Source organism: Gallinula chloropus (assembly GCF_964237585.1).
Source record: "Gallinula chloropus genome assembly, chromosome: 15".
Classification (NCBI taxonomy): Eukaryota; Metazoa; Chordata; class Aves; order Gruiformes; family Rallidae; genus Gallinula; species Gallinula chloropus.
This window is the reverse complement of record NC_140100.1, coordinates 5624222-5648665: the sequence shown is the minus strand read 5'-3', so window position 1 is coordinate 5648665 and position 24444 is coordinate 5624222. Positions and strand designations below refer to the sequence as shown.

The window sequence follows — 24444 nt, the reverse complement described above, 5'->3', positions numbered from 1 at the left end:
GCCTAAGCCCAGCTCCGGTCCCAGCCCCCCGCTCGGGCGCCGGCCAAGGCCCGGGCCCGAGCCCTGCCCAGACCCGAGCGCAGGCCAAGGCCCGGGCCCGAGCCCTGCCCAGACCCGAGCGCAGGCCTAGGCGCAGGCCCAAGCTCAGGCCCAACCTTAGGGGAAGGCCCGGCCCAGGTCCAGGCCCAGGCTCCAGACCCCCATAACAGCTGAGGCCCAAGCACAACCCCCGGCGCAGGCCCGGGCCCAGGCCCCGGCGCAGTCGGTTAGCGGGGCGGGACGACGCGGCCGAGCTCCGCCCCGCTCCGTCACTGCGCGGCGCCGCGGCCGCCGGCCGGGGTCCGCCATGGCCTCGGGGGGCGCCGCCGCCCGCGCCGCTGAGGAGCCGCCTCAGCCGGAGCCGCCCGCCGAGCAGAAGCCGCCCCCGCCGCCGCCCGCGCAGGAGGAGTTCTCCTTCTTGCCGCTCGTCCACGACATCATCAAATGGTAACGGCGGCCGCGCCGGCACCGGGCCTCCCCCCGCCGCGCCGGCACCGGGCCTTCTTCCCCTCCTCCGCCGGGCACCACATCGCGTGGCTGCTCGGCACCGAGCCCTGCCCGGGTACCTCATCCCTGTACCAGCCCCCGCCCCCCGCTCATGATGATGTGTGACCCCCCAGCAACCTCAGGGTGCCCTGGGAGGGGAGCAGGGCTGTGGGGTCCCCCCTGTAGTGCTGCGCTCCCAGCCCCAGCATCCTCGGGGTGCCGTGGGTGGGGAGCAGGGCAATGCTTTCCATCCACCTGTATCCACAGGGCACCCTCACTGGGGAGCAGGGCAGTGGGTCCACCCCGCTAGTGATGCTCTCCAGTGTCCCAGTGACCTCTTTCCCCTTTTTCTCCTAGCAAATGTTCCCGAGGAGTGTCAGCTGGCAGCACATGCATCTCCTCTCTGAGTCACCTGCCTGGGGTTTGGGTTACCTGGGCGGTGCAGGTGCTCCGATGGCCCAGGTACACCGCCCCACCATTAGCACCCAGGAGTACTTGCATTGGGTTATTGCCCCAGGTAGCTGTACTGTTTGGCCGATAACAGCCTCAGAAAGTACAGACAGTGCTGGGACAGGAATGCAGCCCTTTTCTGAGGAGTTGTAAAAAGGGGGAAGGCTCCTGCAGTGGTATGGGTCAAATTGTTCTCTTCTGGGTTCAAGGTTGGTACTGTAGGGGTAAAAGGTATGAGGGTCCTGAGAACTGCGGTGTTTCTGACCCCTTCAGAGATGCTTGTCAGAGGTCCTGGTAGGGGCACGGCTCTGCCCTGAACATCCATCCAGGGCAGCTCTCACTTGGGCACACTATGAGGTGAGGCATGGGAAGCATGGATTCCCTTGTTAATGGCTGTGGGCCTGGCTGCCTCTTTCCCTGTGGACTTACTTAGGAGCTGAGCCTGGGTTGTGTCCTGCTGCTGTTTCACTTGTACCAAGCACATCTGGACAGTGAGAAAGGCTCACCCTTAATGACTCTGCAGCCAGAGCTCCTTGGCAAGGAAGGTCTGAATTACCTCCTGACATAGCCATCTGGATACAGAATGGGCATGAGAATGCAAACCCCGGGATTCCCTCAGTGTCCCTGTTGTGCTGGAGGTGGGCAGTTGCCCCTGATCTCAGTTCTACCCAATCTGTCCAGACCACAGAAGCAAGGCTAAGCCCTTTGCCAGGTGCATGCATTTACATAAACAGAGTGGGCAGGAGCCATGGGCCAAGACCAGATTCCTTTTGTCACCAACCAGGTCATCGTGACCCATAGATGACACAGTCCCTGGGATATCTTGTGCCTGGTCCCACTGAGCCACCCACTCCTGCTACCCAGCTACATCCCTTGGCTTGGCACACGTCATTTTCTGGGTGGCTTCAGCCGACGTGGGTACACTGAACGGTGCTGCAGAACCACAGAGGCAAGTGGTGGGACATATTGCCTCCTGTCCATGCCAGATGGCAAGTGTATTATCCTTTAACACTGCCACTAGTCCTAGAGCCCAGCCCTGCTGTTTTGACACTGACTCAGCTATGAAGACGCATCTCCAAGGTGACTCTGTGCTCTAGAGTGAGGATGTATCGCGTAAATTTACTTGCATTCAGGGACACGTGCTCTTTCCTCTTGTTTGAGTCCCAAGAAAGTTTTCCCAAGCAGGGCTTGTTGATATTTTAACCCATGTACAGTCAAATGGTGTCACAGCTGAGGTTGCAGTGCATGGCTCCACCAGTGGTGGGTTGTGCTGGTGTAATGAAGAACATTGTGTCTTAAGGGAGGTCTTATATGGGGTCCATCAACACAGGCATTGGATTGGATCCTGTGTTGGACATCCAGTTAGACATTGCATTGGATCCTGACATTGCAATAATTATTCCTTTGGATCAATCAGCTGGACAGGCAGCTGTCAGCGCTCTGAGTGTGGGGAAGGGAACAAGACCTGGGGAGACCTGGGGCAGGGAGAACATCCCTCTCCAGGCCAGCCCACAGCTCAAGTCGATTAAAGGCTGTGTCAACCCATCCTTCCCCAGAGGTGCCATGGGGCTGTGTGTGTGCCTGTGTTTTTCCACTATCAGCCTGACCATGAGTGCCTGCATAATGGGGATGCATAAGAGTACCAGCTGCAGTTCTGTTTGGAAGGGAATAATGAATATTTTGCTCCCACAGGCTCTTGATACAACCCGTGACCAGCTGGTTAAAAGTTTCACTCTCAGCCATGTCACGATTCCCCAAAGTTATAATGGAGCACCTCTCTGTCCTGGTCATGCCAAGCAGATTTATTTTTAGGTCTGGCTATTGAGCAGGCTCCCAGTTTTCAAAGACCATTAGAATCCTGCTCTCATTATTAGCAGGAGCCCTGGAAGAAGGGACTTGCTTTTGCCTGAAACCGCTAAAACTTCGCACCAGTGCTAACAAAGCTGAGGCAGATACTAATGAGGGTTTGAGGGCAGACACTGCCTCAGACAGCACTGATCCTTGGCAAGCACAGAGCTGGCTGTAGAACCAATTGTGCTGCTCTTAAAAGTAAAGAAAAAATAAGCTGTCGCTTCTCTTTTATTAGGTATATGTCCCCAGAGAGTCATTTTAAAGCTCCAAAGTACCACTTTCTGTGCCACTGGATACTCATCTGATACTTTGGGGAGCAGTTTCTATTTTCTGCTGTCAAGCTGTTTGACTGCATTGATCTTTTTTGTATTACAGCAGCAACAGGTCACGGGTGAAACTGAGACCTTTTATTCCAGGTGCCCACACACAACACACGTATGTAATCTTACCTTCCCGAAAGAGAGATAGGGGAGTTCAAACAGGAGTTCAAACAGAGGGAGATTTTAGCCAGCTCCATGGTAATGGTTTAAAGCTGCAGACTGGCTCCTAACCTGATTGATGGGGCCAGAGGTAAAGCATGCTGGAAATGAGCAGGAAACCAGTTTGCCCCGGAGGCTACCCAGTCTGTATATCTATCTGTGTCCGTTTTATGGGGTAGCTGAATTAGGGGTGCACGGTTAGATACCAAGAGCAAACGTTTCCCACTGAATTCCAGTTTAAGCTCTGGTTGCACTGGAAATGACAGTCACTCCAGCAGGTTTTTCACTTTCCAACAGGAGAATGGAACAGTGTCTCCATTTTCTCTCCTCTGCAGCATGGACAAGGACAGCCAGGATGTTCACCAGGTGCTGAATGAGCTCAAGAACAAGTTCCAGGAGATGAGGAAGCTGATCAGCTCCATGCCTGGCATCGCTGTGAGCCCAGAGCAGCAGCAACAGCAGCTGCAGAACCTGCGGGAGCAGGTCCGGACCAAAAACGAACTGCTGCAGAAGTACAAGAGCCTTTGTATGTTTGAAATCCCCAAGGAGTAGGAATGCTGCAGCTCTGCTCTCTGGGTCTGAGATACCTCCTCTCCTGGCTGAACAGGAGAGAAAAAGGTGGCAGGAGTTTCCTTTCCTTTCTTTTACCCATTTTTGGTGGCGTTGCTCTGAAGTTTGGTCTGTGTGGATCACAGGTGTGTGACACTGAACCAGAACACTGTGTGCTTCACCTGTGATGATTACAGCAGTGCTTTTGCTTTGATCTGCTGTAGGACTGTGCATTTATAGATGCATCTCTTCTCTTTCCTCTCAGGGTGGGGTGGTTTGGTGCTGTGTTTTTGTATTCAAGCAAGCGGGAGGCGTCGTGTTTTCTCCTCGCTCAGGGTCAAAGTACCTGCTGATTAACTTCAGCAAGAAAAGCAGAGCATTCTCTGCAATTTTTTTTTCCCTTAAAAGTGGCCAAACATCCGAAGGGAGCACGAGAGGGAAGCACGAGGTGTTTGGCTCTGCTCCTGGAAAGGTTCTGTGGGGTGCTTTCCAGTTTCTGTGTGTCAGAAGAGGAATGATTGCTTTCGATTACTTCCGTATTTCTCCTTCTTTAAACAACAAGTGATGGTTGTGTCTGAGTCAAGTAAAGTTTTAGAAACTCCAAACTGGACCTCTTGTGTGTTCCCTGAGTGGATGTGGGCTGAGGAGGGGGCAGGGTTTGGGCGGTACAGAGGACCTGTGTAGCCTGGGTCTTTACGTCACTTTTCTAGAAGCCCTGGGAGGGCAAAGCAGAGACTTCCTGGGGAATAGATTTTGGTAGAATTTGGGTGCCTGAGTCTCCTTGGGCAAGCACAGCTTACAGGCAGCACGCTGGGCATCTTGCTCTTGAAACCAAGTCAAAACAAAGGGCGTAAATGACAAGAGCTTTTAGTTACTCCATAGGTAACAGAAGTCAGGCTCAACAGGACGGGTCAGTTCCACATCCAAAGTGCTCCAGGGGCTTCCCACAAACACAAGCATTTGAGCATTTGCCAGCAGCTGATGAAAAGCCCTTGGATGATGTATCACTGTTCAGATGGATCCCAGGGCTCGCTGCCCTCTGTCCCGCTGGTTGGTGCTGGGGTGGCTGATGACACCCCATAAGCAGCACTGCATCTCGCCCACTGGCAAAGATGTGGTGGGACCTGGGGTTTCATGGGTCTCTGAATTACACTGGAAGATGGTGCAGGTCAGCAGTGGAAAAGGTGAAAAACCAGCTGGTGGAATACAATTTCCATGAGAACCAGTATCAAGGGGCGAATAATTCTCTGCCATGGTTGCAACTCACCTGTAGCCTAGAGATTACTCTGTCCCCCTGGGATACTTTACTAGTACTTTCTTTGGGAAGGTGCCAGTGTGTAAACACTGAGTAAAGCAGAACACCAAGATAAACAAAGCACAATGTACACTCTTTATTACTGAAATTACCTTTCTGCCAGCCATTGCCTGTCCCAGCTCAATAAATTCTTGTGTCTCATGCCCGGACAGTGGTTTTTCTTTTTTTGCCAGTTGCTGTTCCCGTGAAATCAGGGCATACAGGGAGCTGGAAGAAACAACGTGTTTCCAAATAAATGCCTGGCACTTAGCACAGGAACAAGTTAACTCTGTCAGCTTGAATCCAAGTTTCAAACGAAACCGAAGCTGTTTGATTTGCAGGCTGACCCACCTTAGGTTTGTGGTTTTAATAGATACATTTTTTCCATGAATATGTATTAAATGTAGGTTTGTTCTGCTGCCTGGGGAGGGAACAGGGGGCTGAAAATGAACTGGAACTGAAGCTGGAGCCAGGGAGGGCTGCTCTTTGAAGAGCTTTCCCCTTCCCTTTCACTTCTAGCAATGATTACCACAACTTGTTATTAGCAAGAGATTAAAAACCATCAGCTGCAGAGGTGACCTTTCAAGCAAAGCACTTCCTTTACTCATATTGCAAAATAAAAACAGTATCCCAGACGGGGCGCGAATGAATCACTCTTTGTTGACATCATTAAAGTGTGCTTAGTTAATCAGGGGGGAAAAAAAAGCATGAAACACAATCAGCTCTTTATAATGAAGTGATGTCAGCTCGCTGGGTTTCTGGGGTGAATGACATGCCAATGCCCAGCGTGTCATGGGGCTGGCAGGATCGTCACTCGGCGTTAGTGAAGTGAGGAAAGAGTCTTGGCTCGGTGACCCGTTTTGAGTAACTAACTCTCTGCGTGGCCCCTCGTTACCCTGTGAGGCAAGAAACCGTCTGCTTGCAGAGACAGAAACCTTTGCACTGGGAGTCGGAGGAAATGGGTTAATAAAGGGATGGAGTCTAGATGCTGGGTTTAGTGCCTCCGAGCTGGGCTTGGGTCTCGGTTTAACAGGATTTGGTTGTGCTACAGGGCCAGGAGAGGAAGCAAAAGCAAACCCAGGGGTGCCATTTTAAAAAGATTTTATTAATTTGTAGAAAAAATAAAACATCAAGTTTCACCCACGGTAGAAACACTTGAAGATTTTTTTTTTGTTTGTTTGTTCATGTCAGTGACAACCAACACCTACATAAAGTGCCTATTATTGTCTTATTTAAAAAACCCACCCCGCTCCCCCCCCAACCCTCCCCAAATCTTGCAAATCAGACAAGACAAATGTAAACAAGAGTCAGTTTTTTTGGTCCATCGGGGCTGTAACTCTGCAATGTCTTTGCAACAGCTTAAAAGTGTCTTCTGCACGTGTTTTGCAGATACAGATGAACACATGACACAGAGCGAGAGTCCGTGCGCAGCTTCTCAAGTTTTAAAAATAAAAAAAGCACAACAAACCAACAAGAAACCAACCCCAAAGCCCCAAGCAGGCACTGGCAGGCCCCTGCCCTCCCTCATGAAGACAGTGCCTGAGGCTGGGTGGTTTGGGAGGGAAAGAAACACCAAGGTCTGTGCCCTCCATGCTCATCCTCCCACCTGGCATCCCATCCTTTCCCCATCTCGCTGCCCAGAGGAGGCTGGTCCCAGCGCACCCCCTCCTGCCCTCCAAAGCCTCTCCCTTCGCATCCCTCGCTCCCAAAAATACACACACACACACCCCCCTGGAGGAGGGAGCTGATGAAAGCAATCCCTCGGGAGGAGGGAGGCTGGGGAAGAGGCGACCCACTCTCTGCCCTGGGTGGGTGCCTGCCCACCTTCCTGCCTGCCCAAAGTCAATTCGGAAACAAGCATCTTTCCCCCCTCCCTTCCTTCCTTCCTTCCTTCTCGTCACAGGGGCGAGCGGGGGGCTCCTAGCTGATCACGCAGCGGTCCTTCTCCTTGCTGTGCCCGCCGCCAATGGCTTTCTCCCGGATGTACATGAGGTCGCTGTGGACGCTGGGTCGCCGGGCGAAGGGGGCCACGATGCCGTACGCCTCCTCCGTGCTGCCCCGGCCCCCCTCTTTCAGCAGCTTTTTGCCTTTCAGTGCCTTCTTGTGCAGGATGTCGCAGTACTGGACCGAGACCTTGCGGTGCAGGTCGGGGCTCATCTCACTGGGCAGCTTGGCCATGGCGAAGAGCGCCTGGAACATCTGGTCCAGGCTGCTGTTCTTCTTGGCCGAGATCTCGAAGTAGGCACATTTTTTGGGGTCCCCTCCCACCAGCTGCTCGATCTCCCGGGGCTGCACCTCCCGGTAAAAGTCCCGGTCACCCTTGTTGCCACAGATGACTAGGGGCACCTCTATGTTCTCCTTGGTTTTGTTCTTCAGGCACGACTTGGTCTCCAGGATTTGCTGCTTTAGGCGCTGCACCTCCTCAAAGGAGTCCCGGTTGTCCAGGCTGAAGACAAGGATGAACACGTCTCCTGGGGACAAAGAGGGAATGTGAGATGGTTGCAGGGACGGGGACACATAGAGCCTCGCTGCCTAAGCCATGCAGAGACCTGGGGAGGGAAGGTCCATGCAGTCTACCCTGTGCACACACAAAATCCCACCTCCCTCCTCCTAGGACTGGAGAAACATCCCCAAACTGGGCAAGAACACCTGAAACCTGGCGAGGGACCCCCCCCCTCTTTCCTTCTGGCACTCCCCAGCCAAGTACCTGTGAGGATGGAGAGGCGGCGCATGGCTGGGAAGGGGTGGTTGCCCGACGTGTCGAGGATGTCGAGCTGGTAGACCTCGCCGCGGATGCTGTAGAACTTGCGGTGGAAGTCCTCGATGGTGGGTGTGTATTGCTCCTCGAAGCGGCCGGTGAGGAAGCGGGAGACGATGGCCGTCTTGCCCACCTTGGAGGAGCCCAGGATGACCATGCGGTAGCAGTTCTTGGCGGGGATGCTCAGCTCAGACTCGCTGGGACACATCTTCTTGATCATCGCTGCCAGTTTCATTGAAGCCGGCGAAGGGGCAGCTTGCTCCAAGAGGAACGAGGAGGAGAAGGAGGATGAGGAGGATGAGGATGAAGGCGATGCCAGCCCTGCTGCTCAGCCCTTCTCCTCTCGCAGGAAAGGCCGGTGTGAGCTCTGCCCGGCCGCCGCCGCGTTATATGGAGGCGGCAGCGACCGCCCCTCGGCGCGTCACGGCCCGGGGCGGCGGCGGCTGAGTCAGTGCGCGGCTCCGCGCCCGACCCGCTCCCCCGCCGCCTCCCGCCGCTCAGCCGGACGGACCCTTTGCAGCTCCGGGCGGGCTCCCAGCGCCGCGCAGCCCGGTTGGGGCTCTCGGCAGTCCGGTCCCGCTTTGCGGCCCGGTTCGCGGTCCCGGTCCTGCCACAGCCCGGCCCCGTTCGCAGCCCGGGTCGGGCTCCCGGTGCTGCACAGCCCGGCCCCGTTCGCAGCCCGGGTCGGGCTCCCGGTGCTGCACAGCCCGGCCCCGTTCGCAGCCCGCTCCCGGCCCCGTTTGCAAACCGACCCCCCCAGCAGCTCAGCCCCGGTGGCCCCGGTACTTCGTACCCGTCCCGTCCGCAGCCGGCTCGGGGCGCCCCGCACGCCCAGCGCTGGGCTCTCCCCAAGCGGGACCCCTCTGCCGGCCGCCTTGCTCGGGCGCGGGGGGTTCGGGTGGGTCGGGGGGGGGTGCCGGGGGGTGGGAGGGTGTCCCAGCCCGCGCCCCGACCTCCGCCCAGCCCCGGGGCGCCGAGCGCGAGCCCACTGCAGCGCCCGCTCCGCCGCGAGGGGGCGGCCGAGGGCACGGCCGGCGGGACGGGCAGCGGAGCTCGCAGCAGCGCCCGGGCCTGGAGCCCGCAATAGGGCGCGGGCGGGGACCCCGCGGCAGTGCCCGGGCGGGGAACCCTCTGTAGTGCCCGAGCGGTGCTGGGGAAGCTCAGCCTGGGCGCATGAGCCGCGGCAAAAGGCCCTGCAGCCCCTGTGGGGCCGTGGGGGGGCTGCCCGGAGGAGGAGGAGGATGGATGCTCTCAGGGATGCAGGCAAGGTGCAGGCGGCAAGGTGCTGCTTCACACCCGGGGAGCTGATCTTGTCGGGTGCTGAGCTGCTGGGTGTCGCGGGAGCTGAGCGAGCCCCAAGCAGCCCCCGGGCCCAGCAGTGCTGCAGCAGCACCCAGTCCTGGGGCAGTGGGAGCCGTGCTGTGCTGAAGGATCTCCCTCTCTGTGCATCAGTGAGCCAGGGCCCCAGGGGAGCCAAACTGCTCTTTCACATCACGCTGATGATAAAGCCGGAGTTAGAAACACCTGTGAGGATCTGTGGAACCAACTGGCTACACAGCAAAGGTGACATGTGACCAGGTTCGGGGTAGTGGAAGCCTCACCTACAGCTCTGAGAAGGACCTCGGGGACAGCCAGGACACACAGATCCGTGCAGCATGGTGCTGAGCTTGGGAAACAGGTGGTGCTGAGCTTGGGAAACAGGTGGAGCTGAGCTTTTCCTCTCCCCTGAGTGTGGTCCTGCACTTGGACACCAATTCAACCGCTGTCCAAAGGAGGAATTGGGGTCATCTGCAGGGTGGGAGGGAGCAGCAGTTTAAGCATCCCTGCCCGCGGGAAGCATCCTTCCCTGGCAGCAGGGGCACAAGGATGCTTCGGGGAGAGAAAGTGGGACAGTTTCCCATGTTCATTGATCTGTGTGCGACACAGCAAAGAGGTTTAATAGCCGATTATGGAGCACAAATGTATCACCCCAAAATAACAGATCATTTAATTGAAGCGGTTGATGAAAAACAACAGGGGGAATAGGAAGTGCCGACCTCTGGGGGACAGACAAATCGAATGGCTCGATCAGCGTTTATTGTTGACTGTAAAACTATTAATAGTGCCAGGAACGGGTAAAAATAGCCCGCTCGGAGCCTGCTCTTAGGTTAACAGGCTTCAGCAACAGAAAATCCATTTTCTCCTTCCAAAAGGCTCTTTGGAGACAGTAAAAGGCAGATGTGCTCCAGGATCCTGCAGGCTGGGTTCGGGGATGGAGTGTGTGCCTGGAGCCACCCTGCCAGGGACACCCCAGGAGCAAGGACAGGGGTCCTGGGCAGGCAGGGGAGAGCTGATGGCTGCAGGAGCTCCCAGGGAGAGGACATGGGTACTGCCCACACTGTCCCAGAGCCCGTCTCCTTGCGGAGTCCCACGGAGCCCAAGGAGAGGAGCGTGACGAGGCATTAGGCTGAGTTCCCCCAGGCTCATCTAGAAACTCTGTGCTGGTGAAAGAGGAGCTGGCTGCCGGTGATGGATGATAACGGAGCCGCCTTGCTGTGAGGCAGAGTCTTCCCACGGTTATGACTCTCTTAAAAATCACCACGTATTTCTGACCTGACTGCAAATAGCCCCAGCCTGAAGCAGGGGCAGGTAAAACAGCATCTTTCCCCACAGCTGCCATACCACCTGTGTGGAGTCTGACTCTGCCATTTGTGGGGTGCTTTGCCCTTCACCCCATTTCAGGGGATATGGGCTCTGCTCCCCTGTGCCGCTGCTTGGTACAGCAAGAGCCTCGTGCTGTGCATGAAACCCAGCAGCTGGGGACACTTCCAATGCCATCAAACACCTTCAGCACAGATCAATCCCCGTTTTCTTGCCGTTTCCCTCCCGGTTTGCACCCTCCCAGGTTTACCAGCCACCTGCCCACAAACAAATCTCTCCCAGCAGCCGCAGAGCAAGTGGCTGAGGAGAGGAAATTCCACGAAAGTCACACAAACATCCCGTCGGCAGAACATAAGGCTCCCCAGGGTCTGGCTTGGACGAACTGTGCGAGCAGCAAAATAGAGCTCACAGCAGCACCAGCCTCTGCAAAAATGTAGGAAGCAAAATGTACCAGGAGGCAGGAGCGCACATCGCATCGCATCGCATCGCGCCGCCCGGCCCGGGGACGGGGGGATACTTGGAAAAGAACAGTGACATCAGAACATGACTTTGATTCCTGAGCATGCTGAGGAGCCAGGAAGTATCATCATCCCAGGGTCAAGCCGGCCTCGTTTCATGGCTGGGTCCTGTGGGTCTGAGTGGTGAAGGAGCCAAGCCTGGAACAGCCGTTTGTGCTGCATGAGCCCCGGCACACACAGACCTCACAGCCCCAGAGAGGAGCACATCCAACATGAACCCCTTATCTTGGCCACGAAGATGCTCCATGTCCTACCAGGGCTTGTCCCCTGCACAGCAGCACACGGCATTCCCTGCTGCTGGCTTTGTGAATATGTACGCAGAGCCAGCCCCAGCCTGGCTTTCCTGGCTCCCCAGTTCCTGCTCTTCTTTCCCCCAGGACAGGGACCTCTTCTTCAGACTGGGACCCTCTCCCTTTTCAGTGTACAGCACCCTGGTGTGGGGCTCATTAGCCCACTCACAAATAACCAGTGGCTGCTGGGGAGCAGTGGGGTCTTGCAGCCACCCCGACTGCTCCCCCAGGAATGGGAGAAGGAGCAAGGGGCTGGAGGAAGAGGGGAGCAGCTGGGTAGGGAAGGGAAGAGAGGGTTTAGCTATAGCTCTTGCTCGTCCCCCTGGGGAAAAGCATCTGATTAAATCAAGATGCAAGATCCAGGGTTGCTATTCATTCCCTATATTATTAGCTTGTCTCATTTTATTAAATCTCCTTTAAGGCTTTTCAAAAGAAGCACGTAATTCACAACATATAATTTTTCCCAGATGAGATATGATGCAGAAGCGGGCTGCTCTGTCACTGGGGATTGGGGGGGTGGTTTTATTTGTTTCCTTCCCCAACCCCCTACTTCTTTTGCAACATTTTTCAAGTCTCTTGATTCCTTTTAGCATTTGGGATTTGATTAACAGAGAATTTGAAAGCCTGGGACACATCTCAAATCCCCAATTCCTTGAGTCATCCAGGCAAGGGGTGGTGAGAGCTCCCTTGGAGAAGCCATCCCCACGCCCGGCACGACGCAGCTCCCGGACCACGCTCGTGTTGTGCCTCGGTCTCCAGAGCTTCTGCCCCTGCTCCCCTCCTCTCACTGTAGGTGTGTGCTCGCTGCAATGAACCCCCCAAAGCTCAGGGATGGGGCTGAGTGCGGTGCAAAGCCAGGGATGCAGTGTGCTCCAGCACATCGCTCGGTGCCACTTTCCTTACCAGCGGTGCCAACACGTTGGATGGCTGAGGGCACAGTGAGAGCCAGGGTTTCGGGGGGCACCACGCAGCAGAGCGCTTGGTTTCACTGCCTTGCCACCCCAGGGGTTATGCCCTGCCCCACAGCAGAGGCCATGGAAGCATCTCCCCTCTGACTGCACCAAGGTGACATCAACTCATCAGCAATAACCAGGCAGCACAGCTGGGTCGAGCTCTGAACAGAGCAGAACAGGGGATCCCTGAGCTGAGAGCACCCTCTGCTCCCAGTTTCTGTCCTCTTGACCATCCTCTGGACTGTGGTTCAGAGGCAGCAGCATCCCGCCAGCACCCAGCATGGACAAAGGTGTTTGCATGTCCTGGAGATGTCCCCAAACTCTGGCACCTTCTGCTCCCTTCTGAAGAGCAGCAGCCTCCCGGGATTAGAGGGAAATGTCACCTGTAACTGGAGATGGGCAGCGACAGGACTTGGAATATAGGGCACGGGGGAGAGGGAGGCTCAGTGACCCCAGTGGACTTGTTGCCAGAGCTTTCAGGAGGGTTCCCATGGAAATAGCGGCGGCTGCTGGGGTTATAGGATGAAAATAAAAGCCCTAGAGGAGGCAGCGAGCTGGCTGGCCAGCAGCAGGCTGGAGCTGGTGGAGGGATGTGCAGCTGGTGCTGAGGGCTCAGAGCCTGGAGGTGTTTCTTGTCGGGGTCCCACATCTGTCCCTGCTGCTTCAGCTGTGGAAACTGGAGGGGACTGAGGCCAGCACAGGGTTTGAGGCTTCAGGGGGAAAATTGGGGTTGGGGGGAGGTAAGCAGGGGAGGGCTGAGGCTCGCTCTATGCTGGTGCCTGTATCAAGGACCCTGGAGGCTCCCACAAATGCTCAGAGCTGAGCAGCAGTAAAACAGAGCTGCGGGCAGGTCCGAGCTGACATCCCCTTCCCGGCAGGGGGGAGGGGGGGCTCTGGCTGCTCTGCCTCCCTCCTGCAATCCCGACTGAGAAAGGAGCTGCGCTGGGAAAACAACCCCCCTCCGAAAGAAACGCACCATGGAAAAAGCAGCACATCCCTACAACTTTTTTCTTTTGAAACAAGATCCAAGGAGGATGTGGCACAGCCCTCTCTGGGATGTCCCAGGGAGGCTTTTTAGTGTGCAGATTAAAGAAAACAGCCTCATAACTTGTCCTCTGGCACATGGCAGGAGCTCTGTGCGTAAAGACCCCTCTGGTGCAGAGGGGCAGAGTCGGGCCGTGGCTGGGCTGGGTTGGTTGGTGTTCCCATGCTGTCCCTTGCAGGAGTGATGCAAAGGGCAGGGGGGATGGTGGGCACAGGGACAGTGGGCACAGGGTGCTGCTGCTGCTCTCCTGGTGCTGGAGTCATCTGGAAGCATCTCCTGGGCAGCCACGAGATGGGGGCTGCCTGCATCCACAGACCCAGAGCAGGAGCTCACAGGCTGGATCCCAGTCCTGCCTCAGGAAAGGTTTCCCACCTGGAAATAGCTTCTCATGAGGGAATTCCTCCCTTTGCATTTCTTTGTGGCAGTTTAGAGCCCAGACTGCTTTTCCTGTGCTGCAGGGATAGAGGACACTGGCTTATTCCCCTGTAAGATAAGTCCTGTTGTGTCACCCATCTGGCTTCTCTAGATCAAGGGGTCCCCAATAAAGCAGCCGGTGCCCATGCTTCCCCCCAAGCCCCCACACTGCCTGCGCTCAAAGCCCATCCTCACTTTTGCATCCAATCCCAGCTGCTGGCAGACAAGCCTTCCTCCCCTGGCCACCCAGCATTGGTGCAGAGCTTCAGCCTTGGTGTCAGGACTGGCGCTGGAGCCACTGCCAGAGCTCCCTGCTTCCCTCCATCTTCCCCAGCAGCCAAAAAATGCCAACTCAGCAAGCTGGGCCTGGCAGGAGCCCAACGGGAATCGTGACTTCTCCATGGCTCTGCCCAGGCGTCACCGCGCCCCGATTGCACCACCAGTTTATTCTCTGCTCCTGGCTAAGGGGGTTTGTTTGCCATGTGAGGGTTGGTGGCCGTCCCGCCCCCGGGTGAAGGCAGCGCAGCTTCACCAGGCAAAAGCAAACACAGGCGTGGGGTTACGGGCGGTCACGGTGGATGGAGGGCAGTGCCCCCCATTCTGCATGTCCCCAGCTTCAGGGAAAGGACCCAAAAGCTGTTGGAGAGAGTCCAGAGGAGGCCATGAAGATGGTCAGGGGGCTAGAGCACTTCTGCTATGAAGACAGGCTGCAAGAGTTGGGCTTGTTCAGCCTGGGGAAGAGGAGGCTCTGGGGAGACCTAATTACAGCCTACCAAAACTTAAAGGGGTCCTACAGGAAAGTGGGAGAGGGGCTGGTCACCAGGGACTGCAGGGATAGGACAAGGGGAATGGCTTCAAGCTGATAGAGGGCAGGGTTTAGGGTAGATGTTAGAAAGAAGTTCTTCCCTGTGAAGGTGGGGAGGCCCTGGAACTGGTGCCCAGAGCAGCTGTGGCTGCCCCTGGATACCTGGCAGGGTTCAAGGCCAGGTTGGATGGGGCTTTGGGCGCCATGGGCTAGGGGAGGGTGTCCCTGCCCATGGCAGAAGGTTGAGACTAGGTGATCTTTAAGGTCCCTTCCAACCCAAACCAGTCTGTGGTTCTGTGACTGTTGGATGCAGCCTCCATCGCCCCAAGTGTCCTGCATGAAGCATCCCCCAAGAGTGGAGCTGGCCCCACAGTGGGCGCCCATCCCCGGGGCAGTTTGGGTTTGTAAGGGTGATCCCTCAACCCCAAAACACCATCACCTGTATGGGGGAGCCATGCACAGCCACACACTGAAAAACCAGGTGGAGCCTGAGGGGGGGCAGAGCTGCTGGATGGGGTGACCTGAGGCAGCGCAGTGTGATGGACGTGGTGACCTGGCCATGGCTGCCAGGCAGGAGTTGTGATTTAACCAGCTGCTTCTGTCCTGGTGTTTGCTCTGGAGAAACATCCCGGTCATCAGTGGAGGTGTTATCTGCACACAGCCTCACGTGCAGCATTTCCCAAGGCTGCAGAGACCCCCCCCTGCCAAGCTCAGATGGGCCTGGTAAGCCCCACAGTGGATTTTGGAGTGTAAAAGTTACAAAAACAGCCCCATGACCACATCTCCACAGATCTTGCTTGGTGCTCAACACCTCCAAAAGAACCAGAGGGATGCACCTGCCCATGCTGGCACCACACTGGGTCTGCAACCAGCTGGTCCTGGGGGGGCCTGACAGCACCTGGCTGCTCTTTGGAAGCAGCAGGAGTCTCATGTCCTGACCTGGAGGCTGTGAGGTCCATCCCTGCATCAGTGCACGACGTGGCCCAGCCACAGCCAGCTGCTGACCCTGGGAATGGAGAGGGGGGAAACAGCTCCACCACCACAGATGCTTCATGCTCAGCCTGCAGGTTTCATCCCCACCCGCTGTAATCCCGCATTTCTAGAAACAGGAATTTTTCCTTATAACCAGGGAGAGTCTCCTAATCCCTTGCTGCTGAACAAATCCCACAAAGCAACGTAAATAATGGTCTCAAAAGAGCAGCACGGCACTGTCCTCCACCAAAGGGAGAAAGGCAGATTGGACCCCATGAGGTGGGCTTGAACGTCACCTTGAACATCACTTTCCAGCTCCTTGGGTTTGCTTCAGGGAACAGATGTCCCTGAAACGTCAAACCCTGGCTTTATGGCAGCCAGAACTGGTTCTGCAAAGGCAGCAACACCTTAATCGGTGCTGGCTGCTGCAGAAAGAGCTACTGAAAGTGGGGATGTATCTGGCAAAGCCCCAACCCCCCTGTGCAATGTAAAGCTGACCCGGAACAGCTGGGAAGCAGGAAGGGCTCGAATGGCAGATCAAGGGGGATGGAGTCCCTGAGGCCGGTACCCAGCGCAGCACCAAAGCCCTGTGCTTTTGGGATGCTGTGGGCACAGGCAGGGAAGGAGCTCTGTCACTGGGGTTTATGGTGATAGAGACCTGTTCAGGGGGAGCTTGATGCTGGCTGGGGGTGGGAATGGCACAACCAGGGTCCACCTGCCATCGCAGTGAGGACAGGGAAAGGCATCCATGGTCCCCAGACAGCACAACTACAGCCCTCTCCACGTCCTTGTCAGGACTAATCCTTCCCCAACAAGCACGTGTCTCATGGGTAAATACCGATTTCACCTATCAACAAATGGGAATTTATTTACATCAGAGACTCTGAGCCAGGACTGGCAACTCCAACACAAACCCTCTGAGTAACGCAAGGTGTCCTCTCCTCGCCGGTTGCTATGGGCACCGGGCTGTTTTAGCCTCTGTCTATAAACATTAACTGTGAAGGGGATGTGGAAACTTCTCTAAAAATAAAATACTATATCCAAATCTTGAAGGGAAAGGCTGTTGAGGTGGCCATAAAGTACCAAATCCTCCCGGTAATGGTTCTGAAGCGACGGAAGGCAAACACGGCGGCGTGAGGCCGGCTGAAGGAAACAAGAGGCTGGGCTGAAAAGAAACCAATGGGTTTAATTCCTGCTGAGCAATGCCCAAAGGGTGAATTACAACATGCAAAAGCAAAAGGAAATCGGACTGTTCTGCGGAGGTGACACTGAGAAAAGGGAGGACCCTCTGCGGAGGGGACGACACGATGCTGAGACGTGGCACTGCATCCCGGTGCTTGCGCAGGAGCCGGCAGCTGCTCCCTTCTCCAGCGCGGTGCCGGGGGCTTCACATTGCTTTAGTTACTTATTTACCTTATTTTTGGTCGTTTATAGCTTATTTCTCAAACTGTTTCGGGAATGTAAACACCGAGCCTGGGTCTGGAGCATCACCCCAGGGATCTTCCCGTTCAGGGCAGGATGCAGCAGCAGGCTCTTTGGGATGCGCTGAGGCTGGTGGCAGGGTGGAGGGGCAGATCTGTACCAGCTGCTGCACGGTGCCAAAGGCAGCAGAAGCCATTTCCCTCCCTCCCACCCACCCACCACCCCTGCAAGGCAGTGAAAAATAGCTGGAAGGCACTGGGTGGTGGGGAAGGCAGGTGGGACCCGCATCTGGCCCCCAGAAAAAGAGGGGGGAGGGTGTGGAGGGGGCCAGGGTACTGACATGGCCAGAGGTGGGGATATGTGCAGGATGTGGATGGGGACCGACTCTTCCCCTTGGTCTCTGCCATGCTGGGGTTCCCACACGGGATGGCTGCCATCCCTCCATCCCCACTGGGCAGGGGTTTGGGTCACACATTCACATCTCTGTGCTTCCAGTCACCTTTCTCAGAGCCTTTGTGAACAGCGTGGAGACGCTACAGGGCTCAGCTGGGAAACTGCAGCACTGGGCAGGGAGGCTTCCCTCTCCCAGAACAGATGGGGTTTGTTGTTGATGAGTTTGCAGCAGTTTCCCTCCTTCCTTCCTTCCTTCCACAGCCACGTTTGAACATTCCAGGGGCTCCTGAACCCACCCCATTGCTCTGCCCGAGCTTTTGTTTTCCTCCGGTGGCTCTTCAGCAGCATCTTCAGATGATCTTCAGCATCAGCCGGGGCTGGTGCCTCCCCACACTCAAGGCTCGCCTACAAAAAGCCCCCCCACCCCTTGCCTCCATCATTATTCTGCTTGTTTTCCAGTCCAGGCTGGTGCTGAGTTGCTTCTTCCCCTGCAGATCTCCAACAATGGGTACAGGAGAAGCAGTCAGGAGGTGTCATGGGGTTCGTGGGGAGCATCACCTTCATGGCAGGAGCTGCGGTGACCCGACAATGGGAACAGAGACCTGGGGACAGCGCCCTCCAGCTCCCACAGGCTGCTAGGAGGAAGTGCTGCCACACTCAGGCTGTTCCTCTGATCACCTTCAATACTGCGGGGTGCTTGGTTGGCTCATTAAGGGTTGCTGGGCTAATTAGTAGGATACATCTCAGTAGGAAAACGGGCAAATCGGACAGCGTGGGGACCAGAGAGGCACGCTGTGCTGAGGTATCTGGCACTGCCTTGCAAGGGGCAAAGAGACAAGAGTCTGTTAGGGACCACACTGCTGCTACAGGATCTTCCCTGGGGCTGAGGCTGCCAGGCTCCAAAAACCTCCACAGTGCCGTGTGCTGGTCCAGCCTCTCCAGCCACCAGCAGGGAGATGCACTGGGGGGTCCTGGGGCAGCATTTAACCCCAGGGAAAGGAGCCTGGGCAGGAACTTGGGATTCTCTAGAAACCTTTGCCCCCCTCCTCCCCCACAAAAGCAAGCCCAGGCTGAGTTTCTGGGGTGAGTCCATGAGCAAAATGCTCCTGGCTCAGGCACGGATGCCTGATTTCCCGATGGGGTGGTCGGGCACGCACGGCCTCTTGCACCATCCCTGCAGCTCGCTGGAGCACCTCCCATGGCCAAGAGCTGCTATTTTCTGCCTGATTTAGACTAAGCCTGGAGCCTCAAAGCTCCCCAGCAATTTTCCTTCCTGCTGAATCTCAAGTATATAATCAAAACAATTTGGGGGTTGCTGGTTGGGTGCCAAGAGGCGGACACAACGGCTGCTGTGTAAAGCCTTCCCACCTGGGGGGCTTTGTGGAGGTTTGAAGCTCAAATCCCTTGAGAAGCACAGGAAGGGCTCTGAAGGAGCCAGGGAGGGCAGGGCTGGGCAGGGGCACGCTGAGAGGGTGGGTGGTGCCCCCCTGCTCATCTAATGTGCTTTGTAGGTGAGGGAGCCCGGCAAAGCAGCCCCCCTGGCTGAAACACTGATCAGCAAACATACCTGTTGCTACTTGTTCTTTGCTCCCTTCTGTTTCTGCCGGTATATTTCCTCTGTGAAAGGCCTGTGGTTGGGAGGATGGGAATGTGGGGAGAGACAAGAGAAGGACAAAAGAAGGGGGAGAGCATTAAAATCAAGATGACTGCATACTGCCCTTCATGCCCAGAAGCTCTGCCCTTCACAGGCTGGCACAACCCGACTACTCCTGTGCAATCATCGACTCGGTATCTCTGGATCATGGAGCAGCTCCAAGCTGCTCCCACCCAGGACCTTCCCTGCACCGAGCAGCACGAGGCTCAGCACGGGCTTGGACTGCCCTGGTGAGCAGCTGGGCCTTGTCTCTCTCTGCATCTCCTCCTCCCTTGCAAAGACAAAAGACCTTTCACTGCTGAAGCACGTCCGCTGCTTCTGAGAATAATTCTGGGTTGCTCTGTCCCAGGCTGCTGGGCTATTGTGGTACAAAATATCTGAGAAGCCCATCCAAGGCACTACAAAATGCAAGCTCTTGTCCCAGGTTCTCTGCAGATGACACAGCGAGTCCCCTTCCTTTCACTGCTCTTGTACAGGCAGATTCAGGCACCCAAAAGGAAAAAAAATTATCTAATGTCGATAAAAATAAACAAAAGCATTAATGTTCCTAGAACTCAGCACATAGTTTCAGAGAGGAATCTGCCCATTATCAAAACAATAGAAAAACAATCCTCTGTTTTCCTTCTTCCCTGCTGAATCACTCAGGGAAAAAAAAAAAACCCACCTCTCCTTGTGCAGTTCCCCGAAACCTCAGGAGTTAAAGCTGGTAGAAATAATTAGAAGCTCTCCAGTTCTGCAGAGCTACTCACCCCTCATACAGCACTGCGATTGTGTAGGAAATTGCCACTACAGCTGTCAGCAAAAGGCCAGCTGGGCTCGCATGCCTGGTTTGAAAGAGAAGGAAAAGATCAGGTAAGTACATGGGCTTATGCAAGACCTGGTTTAGAAAGTGAAATGAGCTGCTGGGCTCCAGGAGAGCACTCTCCTGCTCGTTAAACAGAAGCGAACAAAAGGCTGGGGTCTTTTTTTGTCCTTAATGTTAACTGTCTTAGACAGATGTTACTTGGCACAGACTCTTCCCCAGCCCACTTCAGCGACTTCTTTTAAGTCTGAGCCCTGCACATCGCTGCTAAGAGAGCTTCTGCTTTGATGCTAAGTCCTGAGATTATAGAACTGTTTAATAGCTGAGCAGCTGCTTACGTAGGGCTGTGGCTCCCAGCCAGTGCTATAAGGGAAATGCCTGATGTGCACAGGAAGACAGGCCACCCAGGGTGCAGGAGACACCTGCCAGAAGGAGCAGAATACGGGACCATACACATCGACCTGTCAGCAGGGCCGGGGATGGAAAGGGATGGAAAGGTCCTGTGAAGGGTACTGAGGCAGGTCCTGTGCTGGAGCTGGGTGCATGGGGTGCTGGGAGCCTGGTTTACATTTAAACCCATTTCAGATGTTTTGGGATGTCACCTTTTCTTTCAGATGTCACCTCCCAAGGCCCAGCTGAATGCAAGGGGGCATTGATGTTGCCCACTGCCCCACACCGTGTCCAGTTATGAGGAGAGGTGCTTGAGGGCTGCGGATGCAACAAGGATGGTGGCTCCTTTTCAGGACTGAGGACAAAGAACTGGGACCACATAATCCCTGTCAGCTCCCGCCTGAAGGACAGATGTGGACACAGGCTGCAAACCCTCACTGCCCATGTGGGGACAATTCTTCAACGCCTGGCCTGAGAGCACCTGGGGGCAAGAGGCAGCTGCTGACAAAGGCAGCAGGGGCTTTGCTGAGGCACCAGGCTTTCAGCAGGCAGGTTATAGTCCGCAAATCAGGGCTGAGACCCTCTTGAGGTGTGCAAATCCCCCCGGGTCAGAGTGGCCACATTCCCTGCTTGCTAACCCAGCACCATGAGGTCCCAGCCCCATCTCCCCAGGCAGTGGCATGGCTGCACCTGGCTCACCCCAGGCACCAGCCCCCCCAAACCACTCTACATCCATTCTAGCCTCCAGTTAATGGCTGCAAGCATTTCCCTTAATTAGGACACTGCTGATTGCCTTTATTGCTGGTTGCAGCTCAGCTCTGAGGGGGATGAGAGCTGGCTGTCATCAAAAAAATGTACTTAGCTGGTCCTTGGTGAGGATAAACATCCTGCAAGCCTTGTGCAAGGGGACTAGTTCTGTTGGGAAAACATGCCTTCAGAGAGACCAAACCACCTAAACCTTGAACTAGGCCTGCTGTGAGGTACTGCCCAGCCATCAGTTCCTGGAGAGACACCCACAGATCTTCACCTTTTCACTGTTTTCATTTTGCAGCAACTTTTCCCGCATTAGGAAACATCAGGCAACTTTCTTCCTCTCCCAACCCCCTCGCTATTACATGCTTAGTCATGTCTCCTCCTTGATTTGTATCAGAGAGAACAAATTTGCATGATTGTTTGTTGACAGCAAGACCTCTAATTGCATCATTTGGCTGCAGCACCCAGCTCTGATTTACACAGCCTGTTGCCATGAGTTAAAACACTTCCCTACACACAAAGCTGGCCCCAAACAGCCAACGCTCCGCTTGTCTTGGGGGAGAAACTGGGCCGCCTGACACCCTGATGGGAAGCATTTGGGAGAGTTGTTTCTATCCTCTTCTGAGCTCAATCTACTGATTGGGCAACAGCTCATTCTGCAGCAGGGTCAATGATGAGTTAGCCAAGAAGGTTTTGTGGTCTCGGTAGGATGTTTTGGGGGGTGGGAAGTGTGTCTGTCCCTGAGCCTCGCTGCGGGGGCTGTGGGCTGTCTGCAAGAGCAATGGGGTGGGCTCACATCCATCCCCACCAGCCTCACTGGTCCATGGAGCTGCTGTTTGTGGTGACGGCTGGAGGTGCCTTCTCCAGCATCTTTGGTGGGCAGGCTTATTTTGGCTGCAGAGTTGCCACTGGTTGGGCTGGGGACAGCCACACTGCCCTGCGAGGGAGAGAAGGGCAGCTCCTGCCCCATGCTTTCGTGGCTGGACCGGGCCAGAAGGCAGGCTGGCTGGGGTGCTGCCAGGCTCGTTGACGTTACCTGGTCTGTACCCTTACAGACTCCAATGAGTCAGTCCTTTGGGCTCTGATGCCATGATATGGATCATGATACAACACTGAGGGAGGAAAAATACGCTCTACATTCTACATCTGCCCAAAACTAGACAGCAGACACATTCCTCTGGCATCCCTCCCACTGCCATGGAGCTGGGATGTTAGCTCCAGTGTCGGAGAGCAGAAACCTAACATCTTCTGAAAGCCCTGGGACCCCTGGAGAGCCTCAGAAGGGACCTGGGACCCCCCAAAATGTTCAGCAATCTGATCTGAGATCCCAAGGGAAGAGAAAGAGTCAAAACCACCCCATGAAAGGTCGTGCAGAGCTTCCCCAGGGCAGGCAGGCAGCGTCCTGGTGCCACTTTGCACAGCCCCAACAATTTGTTAACAGCAATTATTTGCCATGCCTCACCGCCCTTTATGGCAGCAGCCTTTTAACGAGAAAAAGGAGGCAATCACACTGTTGCCTCGAGCTGCTTTGAGCTGCTTTTGCCCAGGATGGCAGGGGAAGACCAAGCAATGTACCCCCGGCGTGAGGCTGCTCTCTTGTGGGGCACAGAGGGGATTTCTGCAGTGGGAACAGCTCTGGAGGGTTCAGCTGGTCCTGCAGAGGTTGTAGGAAAGAGCTGGATGCTCATCTTAACAAAAACTAAACCTCCTTGTAACTTCTCCTGGTCAAATTCTGCACTTTGTGCTGTTGTGGGGTGACGGTGGCAGTTGCTGCTCTCCAGCCACGATGCTGTGTGGAGGGACTCATCCTGCCTCAGCTCTGCCCCACTTTCCCCCCCAGCAATACCCATGCTGCCACTGGCCACCATGGATGCCACTGCTGGTGCTCCTGCCCAGCACTGCCACAGCCCCAGCAGGGAGCTCGTCCCAGCTCTTCTGAACCATTTCCCAAGGGCTGGACCAAACCCAGTGCTGTGGAAGGCAAAAGGCCTCGTGCAGCCGGCTCTGACAGCACTGGGGGGGCAGGGGGAGTGGATATCAAGTGCAGAACGAACAGCAGCCACACTCAGTGGAGACAGGAGAGAAACCATCAGCGTTACTTATTACCAGGGGCCAGAAAGCACTACACACATGGCTGAAAAGGTGACCAGAAAGCGGCAAAGCACTTCATTTTTTTCCCACCAAAGTAGAAAAGAGGTGGTCACACTCAGGAGCACCAGTGCAAAATACCAGTAATAACAGAAAATATCTAGTGGGAGCAGCCTGCCACGCTCCACAGGCTCTCCATGTAACACAGCCAGGGTTTGTCCTCCTGGGCAAATAAATAAAATGTGATATTAAATGAAAACCACATAAAACTTGTTACACAGAATAGAGTATATTGCTCATTTGCTGCTAAATTACAGCCTATTCATTTCCTCCTAAGCAGGCTATTAAGCTGGATTGTATCACGAGGAGGAGTGCTTAGGAAGTGCTATCACTGTGCAGTGGGGGGAAAGGATGTGTTGGCTTGTTTTGCTTCTTTTCAGAGGTAAACACGGGGTCACTTGGATCCCCAGTACCAGTGCCCTGCCCCTGCAGAGTGACACCCAGCGTGGATTCAGCCCTGACTTGTTGATTTTTCCACGTGCAGAACCTGCCAAGGATCTCATTCAGCTGCAGAGCGTTTGCTGATGCTTCCTCTCCCCAGCACTTGGCTGTTACTTATTTTCCTACAATTAACGCTGCAAGTCCCTTATGACAGCAGAAGATTCTGCACACACAAAACCAGTCAGAAAGGGAAAAATCAGGGCACCTTGCGCTTCTCCTGCCGGTTTTCTTTGGCTGACTGCCATCGCCAAGAGTCTCTCTGTCCCCTGATGCAGCCTGGCACCTTATGCCATGCCAAGCACAGAGCCCACGCTCGCCCTGTGACCGGTGCTGATGCTGGGGGCACATACTCACATGAGGGACCAGCCTAGGTAGATGGCTGTGCTGCCCCAGTACATGGGATTATCCAGGACGCTGAAGGGGAAGCTGGTCACTTTTGCCTCCATCAGGATGCCGAAATAATCACCTGCAGAGCAAACAGAGGGGTTCTCATTAGTGTCCATAAAGCTGAGAGTTACAGGGGGCTCTGGCACACCCGACACCCTCTCCAAATCACAGGGCATCCTTGTTGGGGAGACAGAGCAAAGGCAAACGAGGGGCTGTGCTGCTGATATCCAGGCTGAGAAAACAGCAACAAATAGGTTGGCTGTTTACTCTGTCAATCAGCTTTTCCAGGAATGGGCTCTTTGCCCACGAGGAAGCTTTGTGCACCACGAGGGTACAGCAGCCACATCCCTCATCAGGAGGCAGCTCTTCAGGTCCCGACTGGCTCTTCTAATTTGAAAACTGTCTGTCTGGTGCCACTCGACAATGGAGAGAGTGCACAGGATCAAACCCATTTAATGGGGAAATGAACCCAGCGCAGCGGAACGGTGTTTTGAAATGTTATAATCGCGAC

The 24444-nt window shown here is 55.4% G+C and overlaps 3 protein-coding genes across 3 annotated transcripts in view; 1 reads left to right on the top strand and 2 right to left on the bottom strand.

Annotated features, from left to right (window-relative positions):
* Positions 1 to 346: 346 nt before the first annotated feature.
* Positions 347 to 4464, top strand: MED9 (mediator complex subunit 9; the record flags this gene model as incomplete). Its single annotated transcript, XM_084271063.1, has 2 exons — positions 347 to 486; positions 3641 to 4464. The coding sequence occupies 2 exons, from the start codon at positions 347 to 349 to the stop codon at positions 3855 to 3857; spliced, it is 357 nt and encodes a 118-aa protein (XP_084127189.1). The 3' UTR covers positions 3858 to 4464.
* A 1771-nt stretch (positions 4465 to 6235) lies between these two features.
* RASD1 (ras related dexamethasone induced 1) lies at positions 6236 to 8241 on the bottom strand. The gene is made up of 2 exons (XM_084270972.1): positions 7856 to 8241; positions 6236 to 7619 (listed from the first exon to the last, which is right to left on the bottom strand). Exons 1-2 carry the CDS (start codon positions 8139 to 8141, stop codon positions 7069 to 7071), a joined length of 837 nt encoding a protein of 278 aa, XP_084127098.1. The 5' UTR covers positions 8142 to 8241; the 3' UTR covers positions 6236 to 7068.
* Positions 8242 to 16709: 8468 nt separating this feature from the next.
* PEMT (phosphatidylethanolamine N-methyltransferase) overlaps positions 16710 to 24444 on the bottom strand; it is a gene marked incomplete at its 5' end in the record, with an annotated part of 41561 nt that continues 33826 nt past the window's right edge. Inside the window, 4 exons of the mRNA XM_084270994.1 lie at positions 16710 to 18174; positions 18926 to 18986; positions 19762 to 19836; positions 23901 to 24012. Coding sequence (XP_084127120.1) covers positions 18932 to 18986; positions 19762 to 19836; positions 23901 to 24012 — 242 coding nt within the window. The 3' untranslated portion in view covers positions 16710 to 18174; positions 18926 to 18931. The remainder of the gene's footprint in view (positions 18175 to 18925; positions 18987 to 19761; positions 19837 to 23900; positions 24013 to 24444) is intronic.